At 24.3% G+C, this 11,823-nt stretch overlaps 1 protein-coding gene across 2 annotated transcripts in view; it reads right to left on the bottom strand.

The window, feature by feature from the left end:
- Nucleotides 1-8,313: 8,313 nt before the first annotated feature.
- The window catches only part of LOC107438982 (bridge-like lipid transfer protein family member 3B), a 41,981-nt gene continuing 38,471 nt past the window's right edge, over nt 8,314-11,823 (bottom strand). For both annotated transcript variants that reach the window (XM_043038646.1, XM_071181815.1), the window contains exon 19: nt 8,314-10,084. In XM_043038646.1, coding sequence (XP_042894580.1) covers nt 9,663-10,084 — 422 coding nt within the window. In that variant the 3' untranslated portion in view covers nt 8,314-9,662. The remainder of the gene's footprint in view (nt 10,085-11,823) is intronic.

The following is an 11,823-nucleotide window of genomic DNA, read 5'->3' as shown; positions in this document are numbered from 1 at the left end:
TGTTAAATATATAAATATGAATCACAAATATAAACATGTATTCTCAACTCGGAAATAAATTTCAGAACAAGAAAATTAAATAGAAGTTAGAGAACTATCAAATCGTATTTTACTTAAGGTGCTAGGAAAAAATGTATTTACTTTATCCTTTTATCTTTATTAATAATGAACATTCTTTAAAGGTAAAAGTTCCAAGCTTTTTCTTGAATTAAAATTTAACAAATAACCAAACGATAAAATAGAGCCTCATAAATTTAATTAAAAATAATAAAAGAAAACGATAACTCATGGTCCAACTTATTACCGAAGTGGGACACTGAGCGTTAGTTCGAAAAATACTACCATTTTTAAAAGAAAGAAAAAAAAACGTAGCTATTTTACATTCACTAAGCATTAGAGTGGAAACTCTTCAATACTTATTTGCGTTTTCACGGCGATGGATTAATGAATCTCCCATCTAATTCTAGAGTGCGCCTTAATCTGTGCAGCACTTTGTATGGCAGAAAGCGTAATTACTTGTTGGGATTATTTCATAGTTTTCTGTTATTATTTTGAATTGAACTCAGGTAATTCTCTGTAATCGCTGATTTATTCGCTTTATTTAGAATACTTTGGATTTTTAAAGGGTGTGTAATAAGGAAAAAAACGTAAATTTTTTCTTAAAATCTAAAGCAATTACGATTAGTTAACCTCATCACTACTGAAGTATAAAGGAATACAGCAAAAAAATATTTTACAGTTTTGAATTTTTATTCTTCTGACATAAGTCATAAAAGGATAAACAAAATACGAATTATACTGCCAGAGGGCTAATAATTTTAGGTTTTACCTCAGGTTTTAACTAAGTAAAATATTATAATATTTCGAATGGTAAATTGCACCTAATAGGAACAAACATGCGTAATACTACATTATGTTAATTTTTTACAATGATATTCAATACTAAATGCAATACCAAGGCATGAAATCTTAGCTTCAAAACTATTTTAACTATGCAAACGACGCAAAATAAATAATTATAGAAATAATCAAACATGAACTATAAAAGAATATTTAATAAATTTTTTAAATTATGGGTAAAATTTTTAAATTATGGAAAGAAAAAAAAAACACAAAAAGTTGAAGTTATTAAATGTATTAATATGCCTTAATATAAAACAATGAATTAAAATGCTCATAAAAATATTACTAAATAGAAATAAAATAATACTTAAAATTAGTTAAATTTTCGAGCTTGTAGAACTAGCATCATTTTTCGAAAATCACTTTTGTTTATGCAGATTTCTACTCAAATAACTTACATGTTCTGTATCCATTGCGGAATCCGGAGAAAGCTTAAATATCCGTAAATGTTTCAGAGAAGGTAAAACTATAAATTTTCTTATAGAGTGTTTTAAGAAACTAAGAAGCGAAGGTCCATATACATGGACTGAGGTAATGAAAAGGTTATATAATTTACTTTCTCCCGATTTTTGTTTTTAAATTTGCTTTAAAAGTGAATATAATACATAATCATATACCTGACATGCATCATTAATACTATACTCTTAGAAGAATAAAAATAAGGATAAGTTTTATTTCTTATTTAAATTATTATTCAAATTATTAATGTAGAATGATTTCTTCTCAGTTTATAGTAGTTTGACAGAATTAAATAAAAATATAACAGACATAATAAATAGTAGATTGTTTATTTTTTAAATCCAAAGTATTAAAAACACTCCCTATAAAAATTTTTAGAAAGTGAAAAAGAAACTTTGTAAAATGCATTGTTGTGACGTTCGTCTACGCTTCTTAATCAGCTTTCGCCTATGTTTTTTAATAAACAAGAATTAATATAAAATTTTGAAATGTTCTTCCACTATTTAGCTATTTTCTAATTAGATAAAAAAGCGATTAAATTTCTATTTAGGAAACTTTTTCTCGGAAAGTGATCATAAAAATGACCACGTGATTGTAAAAAATTAAATAGCCGAAAGGTTTGGTTGGATTTGAGCCAGTAATTTTGAAATATTTCTCTTGAGTATTATTAAGGCCAAGAAAAAATCTTTAAAATTATATTTTTATTGTTTTAATAAATGTAAATTAATTTAAAAATAAAGTTGTTTATATTTTGAAGAAAAGCCCTGAGATGGATCAGCTTTACAACAGGAGGATCAGATTTAATGGGGAGGTATTTCCATTATAATTTTTACACATCACATATATAAACTGGGTAATTTCTGAAGAAAGAAAAGGGGGAAAATGTATATTCATATAAATAATTCACAAAAATATCTAATATAAGCAACATTTATTTCAATTTTTTGATGAGATCAAAAACAGTTAAATGATTTCTTTTAACAGACAAACATGGCAAAATACAATAAATATGTTCGTTTTAATACCTAATTTTGGAAGTACACAGGTAAAAAATATAAAGCTCTAAAAAATATCAAGTTTGGAAATAATATTTTCACAACTTTAATTAAACAATAAATGGTTGAATATAAAACATCAACAACAACAAAATATCGAATATATTACAAACTAGTGCTAAAACAACTTAGCATTTGCTTAGAAATTCACAATAAAAAAATAAATTGAAAAATTTATTGACTAGACTCGGTGATTTAGAACAAGTTCTGTAAAATAATTTACACAAATGATGTAAAATTACTTTGAATATAGGGTAAAGAATAGTGGATTACATAACAAATCAAAAATAGTATTGCTATTAATTTTTCCAGAAAAAAACCTTTCAAAAAGTATAAAAGGTTGTTTCTCTTTTCCTCATTTCTATAAAATAAGTTTAAGAATCCTAATAGCATAGAGCGTTAGTCAAAGTAGACACATACTACATAAGTATTAACACAAAAATTTATTGAATTATTATTCAAATGTAGTTTTGATCTTTTTTCAACTAAGCCATTTGTTTTATAACTCTGAATAACTAAATATGATTAAGTATAACGCAACTAAAGATTAAGTCATTGTCATGTAATAATAGTAGGGTTGCAAATGTACAAGATTAATCATTATATAAATAAAAGGTTTTATCTTTGTACTGCTATTTTTACAGTCTTTTTCATTTGTTATAAATCCATAATTATTTGAATTTAAAGAAAATTTTTACACTACTATGGAAACATTAATCTAAAAATAGCACAAGAATAAGTTCTCTTTGAATCATAACGTAGGATTTTTTTCTTTTTTTTGGAATAATGTTAAAAAAATTTTTAAATTTTAAAGTGTGCATGGTTGATATTATATTAAATTGTTTAAATGTTTATGTTAAATATTTTATGGCTGAAATCTAAAATTTTGAAGATATTGTTTGACAAATTGTGACACTTTAAAAAAAATACACATACTTTTTATCATATAATAAACTAATTATGATGTGGTAAAAATTACTTCAATCAAAAAATATTTAAAAATAAAAATTTCGATATCTATCTTAAATTCAATCAAAAAATTTATCTAGATTTAAAATATCTGCTAATTCAAGTAGTTCCTATTTTGATATTCTTAATTTTATTAATTTCGTGAGAACGTGACTATCAACGAGAAGTTTATCGCAAAGGTTAAGTGTCAATCTATTGAGTAGCAAAAATTTTTTTATGTATGTCCTATCACCATTTAATAGAGTTGCAAAAGAATTTTGCTGAATTATGTACATACATAAAGTTATTGTGGTAAACCAAGCATGAGAGTGGAAAAAGAACAAAAAGTTAAAAACACCTATCAACTCAAATCATAAAAATAATAATAATTAAAAGATGAGTGAAGAAACCGTTTTGCACAAAAAGAAAACATTGAAATTATTTACAAACTAATTAAACTTTTTTTTTATTATATACGTACATTAACAATCCAAAAAACTATTAAACTTTTTATAAAAATTAATACTAATAATAAAGTAAAACACCGAAATAATGCAGAAATATTGAGAGTTCCTATAAAGTTTAGAAAATTGGAAATTCCGCCAAGAGTCAAAAGAATCTCATGCCTGTTATAAACTTACATGTGAAAAAATGCATCTTTTCATCAATGTTAAAAGAAAGCAGGTTAAAGTAATAAGAGATTGAAATTTCAATGCTTAAAAATTTTCACCATTTAAATACAATGAATGATTTATTTTAATGATAAAAAAGAGCTCAGGGAAATTACAAGAATAATCAGCATTTTGGAAATTTATTTGAAATTCATTTACAAATATTATTGATATATTTTAAAATATTTAAAAAATGACAAAACTACATATTATTATTTGAAATTTAAAACGCTTTTTCAAAAAAATTTAAAAAAATCTATTCTTTATAGGTAAAAGAGCAATGTTTTTTTTAAAAAAAAACTAAGCGGGTTAATAATATTTCTTAGAGTAATTTGTCCACTATAACCCCGAAATTAATAGAACCGGACAAGACCTGGGCACCAAGTTGTCATGGTGCTTAACAATTTGCACCTGAATTGTACAAAATTTTTTTTTCATTTTTTACCTCATAATCTAAATTAAAAAGTAGCTAAAAATACAACCTACACAAATATATACACATATTTTTTCCTTTTTTAAAAAATGTAGTAATACCTTGACAACCATACTTTATGAAGAGTCACAAAACTTGGTCGAAGGATTTTGTTTGTTATTTGGATCAAAAAAAGAGGCACTAAAAATATTTTCAAATTAATATATATATATAGTAGAAAATCATTATAAAGTGTTACTGTCAACTTAATTACTTCGTCACGCAAAGATATGGGTCACATAGAATTTTGTGTTATTTAGATCACCTCACACATTATTATATTAACCTATTAAACATGGCAATATAAATCTGAAACAAATCAATATTAATACCTTAAAATAATTTTTAAATATGCTCTTAAGACACAAAAATATGCTTTAAAATATTTCTCAATTATGCATCAAATAAAAGTTAAAATTATCAAGATAATTAGAACTATAAAAAAAAAAATCTATTTCCATTTGCTCTAGAGATTGTAACCTCTTGGCAAAGGATTTTTCATATAGTTTATGAACTTGTTCTGTGAATAGTTCTTGTAAGTTACAGAAAATTCTTAACTGCAATTTTCATTGTTTATACCCACAAAAAAAATATGGTTTATAAAGAAGTGCAGTTTATGGAATTGCCTTACACTGATCTTCTACGGTATACACACAGCACATTATTTAGCATTTAAACTCATACATTTGAATTTGTTGAAATGCAACATAGGTCATTATGCACATAAAGATATATTTTAGAACATATTTATGCAAGGATAAAACTATTATTAATTTTTTATACATAATCGTGTATTAAATTTATTACTAGTTCTTTCCTATTTATGCAGAAATAGTTAATAAATTTCCAGCAAAGGGCAATAAAACACAACATAAAATGAATCCCTGGACAAAAAAAAAAAAAAAAAAAAAAAAAAAAAAAGAGCTAAATTTTACAAATATGTCAGTTCTGGGTACATGTCAATCAGTACTGTTTTAAAAAATTTACTAAAGAGTAAATAACAATTATTAAATACGAGGTAAATGATGCAAATGTAAACCTGTGCAAGTTTATGTTTTTATGTACATACACAAAAACAAAATATTCAATAAGATAAACATAAACAATGTTTAATATGGTGAAAAATGCTTAGCACAGTTTGGCAATGACACTTTCAACATTAAAATGAAATTGAGCGCAAAATAATGAATATAGTATATGAAATAGGCACAGGCAAAATCTGTAGGAAAAAGCCTATTTAATAAGAAAAAAATCTTATGTTTCATTAAAGGCAACTAATTTTCAATATATAGTCACATACGTTCCTTGAGAAAAAGTTGAGGAAAAATTCTCGGAGCATTATATGAGCAGAGAATAAAAATGCATATACTACTAACATTTCATTTACAAACATATAAAGAAAAACTTTATAACAAGCCCATCCAACTCTGCCTTTGAGTATTGTGAAACATTGAAAAGTTTGAAAATAATGGAAAATATAGCAAGTTCAGCAATTTTATGAACATAAATAAATAGAAAATGGTAATTTGTTATAAATAAATATATAAAGATAAATTGTTTTAAATCAAACAAAGAATTTTGTAAGAATTATTCTAATTTCATATTTATTTTATCGAAATGAACACATTAAGGGTATTTAAGTTTTTGGCTTAAAAATCTAAGAAAAACATAAGTGAACAATGAGCATTTTACAACCATCATTTTTTTTTCCTTTATAAAATAAGTAAGAAATCTGCTACCTTAAAGCATGCAACATAAATGTTTTAAAGGCGTTTAATGCAATTGTGTATGAATTAAGGCATAAATTTCATTTTGTATCTAAACCAGAGGTCATACTGAGGACACATGACAGGGAGTCGCTATGATACTTTTTAGTTTCTATAAACTTTATTTCATATCTTCTTCTAGATCATTGCTTAACCAATGGAGAGCACTGGGTAAAAATGAAGTATACATAAAAATTAGTCAATTGTACATAGTGCTTGAGTTACAGGGCATAGCTGGACTCATCAGTAAAAAAATTGGTGCATATTATTCTAAAGGTTAGCCCCCCTTGATCTCATCTATCTTTAATTTTTTAAAGAATATGAGAATTGATACATGGCAAGAAAAGGAACAATACATTAAAAAACGTTTTACTGATAATTATTAATAATTAGAACATTTAAATACAATTTCAATTTTTTAAAACTAAGTTAGACCTTTTTTGTAAGTTTAATTTAGTGAAAAAAAAATCAAACAAATAAATAAGTTCAATGCACCAAAGAAAATAAATTTTAATTTATAGCAAAGAAAATTGTGACTCAAAATAATAGTTGATATAAAAATCATTTTATGCAGACTAAATTGATTCCTTCAAATATACTCAATCCAAAAAGATGTACTTTAAAATGAGTAGTACAAGTAAATAAAAATTTAAAATATTATTAAATATTAATAATTAAAATTATTTTTAACAAATATTTGATAAAAACTTGATATATTAAACATTATTTTTAATAAACTTTCATAATAGTAAACAACTGCTAAAAAAGAATAAAACTTTTTTATATGAAATAATTAAAGCAACTAAAAAAAGTAACATTAATCTTAAAGTATAAGGCTTAGAGCAATTTGAAACCAAAATATTTAATTTCAAACATAATAAAAGTATTATTACTATTAGAGAAAAAAATTGTTAAATTAAAATGTAATAAACATCATAATTTTCTAAGTCTCTAAAAATATCATTTCTGTTAATTAAAAACAATTATCTGTGATTTTGGAAACTTTTTGTGTAATGCATGCAGGTGGTTTTTAATTTTCTAAGTACGCTAGGAAATAAATATAACTTAATGCATCATGTACAGATTGAAAATTATTTATCTTTATCTAATAAAAAATGAAATTTCACACAAAAAAGTGCAATCTAGTACATTTTACAAAACATTTAAAAGTGCTACATTGTTTGTAGTTAGATATTGATAGTTTTATTCAAAACCTAACTTTTAAATAGTTATTAATTTGGCGACAAATGTAAAATATATATACTCAAACATAACAATACTTATAAACATTTATTAATATTTATTTTTCAATATTTTAGGTTCATAAGATAGACATCGAAAATTTAATTTTCATAAAATTCAAGAATTCATAAAATTTAAAAATGAATAATGATTCATTCAACTATACATGCTTGTGCTACAGTTGAAATACAAAGTTTCACATTTAAAGAAACAAAAACAATTAACAAAATATTAAAAAGATAAATGTTACCTAGCCTAGATTAAAGAAAAAACCTTTCTATTACAAAACATCTAAACACAATGTAAATTCATTTTTAAAGAAATGAAAAAAATCAGTGTATTACATAAATCACTTCAGAAAATAATAATTCTTTTTTTCATTTAAAAAATGTAATGTTAAACACTTTTTAATGATAATATTTTTTGGTAACTAAGTCTCACCAAAATAAGATATTTAATGAGTAAAATAACAGTAATTTAATAAGAGTTTTTTTTTATCCCTTAAGTTTAAAACAAAATTCTTTTAAAACTGATAAGTTTAAAAAGCTTTATAGTTGGTTGATATTAAATTTTGAAAAAATTAGGTAAATCTTACTCTTTAAGTAAACCAAATTTTTTAAACTAAATAAATTAACTTGAAAAGAAATTTTAATGCTATAACTTTCTCTTTAAGCATAATCATTGTCAGATGATACTCAGCTGCCAATAAATAATATAAAACCATGTTTGTCATGAATAAGAATGGATAATAATGTATCAATAGTGATTAGAGATATAAAATAGTGATTGTATTATCATAGTAATAAGTATTATAGACTATTTAACAATATTTAGAATTAGTTTAAAAGTAAACTTTCGAAAAATAAACTATTACCACTAATAAGTAACATTACTTACAGAATATCTTCTAATGAATATGTGGTAACTTTTGGCTCTTATGACTTTCCTCTTCTTTTATTATATAAACTAATAAAACATTTTTTAATAAGCACCATATTTTGATATTTTCTTTCTTTATCAGTATTTGCCCATAAAAATATCCTTACCTTTTCATGGAAACAATTTTATTTCTTTAATTAAGGTTTGTTCTATGCAACTTATAATACACACTAGTGTCCCTTGATACTTGGGAGTTAACTGTATTAAAGGATTTCAAATATTATGTAAGCATTGAAACCATGGGAGGTGATTTGAAACTTGATAATTTTTGCTTAAAAGAAGGAATATGTTGAAGCTGTTTTTATTAAAGAACTAAAAATCATCAAAAGGAGAAATGTTTAAAACACAACCTTTAACACTAATATAAGAGATGATAATTTTTATTTTCAAAGACATTCAAAACTGAATGAAAAAATTACAATTACAAAAAGTGTTGTAGGAAAGAGTTAAGAGTACATAGTGTACAGCATCTTTAGATCAATATATTCAAAAACCCATTTTTTTTCTACCAATCTTCACTATAGATAATTATAATAAACAAAATTAAGTATATGGACTAATTACAAAATAATAATAAAAATAAAATAACAAAACAAAATATGAGCATTTATTACCCTGATTCTTTATAATGCTATAATATTCTCTAGCTCTAAAATAATATAAATCTTTAATTATTGCTAAACTTTAAAACAGCATGTATTAAAATAATGAAAAACCTATATAATAAACAAAGAAACAACACAATTTAACTGTCACAATTTAAGTCAATTGACAAAAATTACTTTGATTTAGGCTGGATAATTAAAAGAAAGTATTCCTTAGAATGTTTTTTTTTTTTTAACATACAGAAAAGTATGCAAAGGGTAGACTTGCTAACTTTTTCTAACAAGAGTGGAAAAGGGAGTCAACTCTTTTAAAACACAAAAATGCTTACATGATATTTAGAGAAAAAAAAAAACTTTTAAACAAAACTGAATAAAACATATATGAAACAAAAAAGGAAATCAAATGTAACACTTTTTAGAAAATTCATCATTATCAACATATGACTACAATTTATTACATGAAACATTTTAACTTTAAATATTTTCATCACACATAGCTCATACATCCATCAAAAATATGGCTGCCATTTCTTTCATAATAAGCGGACATTGACGACTAAAGAAGTACAGATATCAATAGGCAAACAGATAAATAAATTTTCTTATAGATATTTATTTCTTTGTTTTTCAATTTTTAATTTCGTAACTTCAGTTTGTAATAGCTTTAAAGTTTCCTGCAATGTGTTGTTTTCATGCTCAAGCCTCCTTATCTCTCTGCGTGATTCAAGGAGTTGTTTTAATTTATCATCACTTACAGTACTGCGTAGCATGCTCAGTTCTTGTCTCAGAATGTCATTTTCTTGTTCTAAATTTTTCATAAGATTTAATTTCGATCGAAGTTCTTTGTTATCTTGAAGTAATCTAGCAACGGACAGTAGTTCGTTACTGGATGTATCACAGACAAAAGCCTCTAAACTCTCACCATTGCCACATGATTCAGTATGATTAACATTAGGTTGTTTCGAAAGGATTTTATGAGGAATGCTATGATTCAAGAGATCGCCTAAATTCTTTTGAACATATCCTGCAAATAAAAAGGGTTTAGTCAAATATAATTTACAATTTCATTGAAACACATTCTTAATAATTTATAAGAGAAAAAAATAAAGTTATTTGATGAGAACATCATTTGAGACGTATTTGAAAATTGATTTTTGAAAATTGAGTACAAATAACAGTTAGAATTAGAAACTTCCCAGAAAACAAATATTTGCAGTTTATAGATAATTCACTACATTTTTATCTTTAAATAAAGAATTTGCAATTAAATATGAAATGAAGTTTAAGTACTTTACAAACAATTAAAAATATTATTTTCATCGACTCTTAAAAGCAAATATTGCAGTAGTAACGATTAGCAGTGTATGTAGTGATTATGGTACTGGACTGTGATTGTGAAAAACTGGGGTTTGATCCTCCGTGGATGCTTTAGTCCTACCCAGCTTCAGATCAATGGGTACCATCTTCGGAGCCTTAACCATTCATGGTAAAGCATTCTCACAACAGGTTGTTGTGGAAATGCTTTACTTTTTACTTTTCAAAAATAAAACAAAAAGAAAAATTCATAAATGAAAACAAATGCGTCTGCAACATTTGTTCAATTAAAATTGTGTTAAAAAAGCAAATTGCACTTATTTTTTTAAAAACTAATTTTAAATTGTGGATAAAATTTTGAAAAATGATTCTTAAAAACCATTTATGAAACAAAAAACATTATCTTTTTTTTAAAAAAATTAAACTGTAATAATAATAAACACACTTATATGAATAGAAATACAGCTGGTAAACTAAAAGTGCAAGAAACATCAAAATATTTTTTGAAACAAATCTTCATTTAAAAACAGATTAAATATTAACAGGGTATTATATTTATTGTTTAAAATATTTTTATTTGATTATTGATAAGCTTAAAATATTATGTTACCTCTCAACAAATTATATTTTTTTAGACACATTACAATACAAGATATTCTACTTTAAGGAACCAAACATAAATTTTTAAAACAATTTTGGTACTTCATTCTAATTAAAACGATAAAAAAAACAATAATTTCGAATAAAAAAAATAAAATATTTTGCAAATGTTTAAATGTTTGCTAATTAAAAAAAACTATTAAGTATTTATTTAGTTTCTAAATTAAAGGTATAGTTTGAAGAAGTCGGAATAAATGTTTTTGCTTAAATTTTTAATGGTAAATTAGTTCTTGTTTTTTGTTTAATCTTCTACAATTTCTGTATACAGCAAACCACACCTTTAATAATTTGATTAAAAGCTTCATTTGCATCAAAAATAAGTAAATATGAAATAACAGTTGACAGGTTTCAAGTGCTTAAAAACAGGTTCCCATTTACAAGACTTGCTAGGCGTGAATGAGAAGAAACAAAAGTGGTTTTTCGAAACACAAAACGTAAAGTTGCCAATGAAAAATGAAAAAATAAATTTAAGATACAAAATTAGGAAAACCACAGTAGCCAAGACTGGAAAAATATCATTTTTGTATCTGCTCTTTAAAATCTGGAAAGTCTTGAAAATGGAAGTCTGTTTTAAGCTCCTGAAATAGATCGACTGTTATTTCCTATTTACTTTCATTATTAAAGAGTAAGAGAGTTACTTATTAATATTATTATAACACTTATTAATATTTCTTGAGTTTCACAGTACTCTATTTAATAAATAAAATGAGAACATGCTTTATAAAGGGGGGAAAAAACTATTTGAAATATTTCGGCGCTTAAAATGTTGTTTGAGCAATAATTTGATTA

Source organism: Parasteatoda tepidariorum, chromosome 1 (genome assembly GCF_043381705.1).
Source record: "Parasteatoda tepidariorum isolate YZ-2023 chromosome 1, CAS_Ptep_4.0, whole genome shotgun sequence".
NCBI lineage: Eukaryota > Metazoa > Arthropoda > Arachnida > Araneae > Theridiidae > Parasteatoda > Parasteatoda tepidariorum.
The sequence above is the reverse complement of the archived record's forward strand: the minus strand, read 5'-3'. Positions and strand labels throughout refer to the sequence as shown.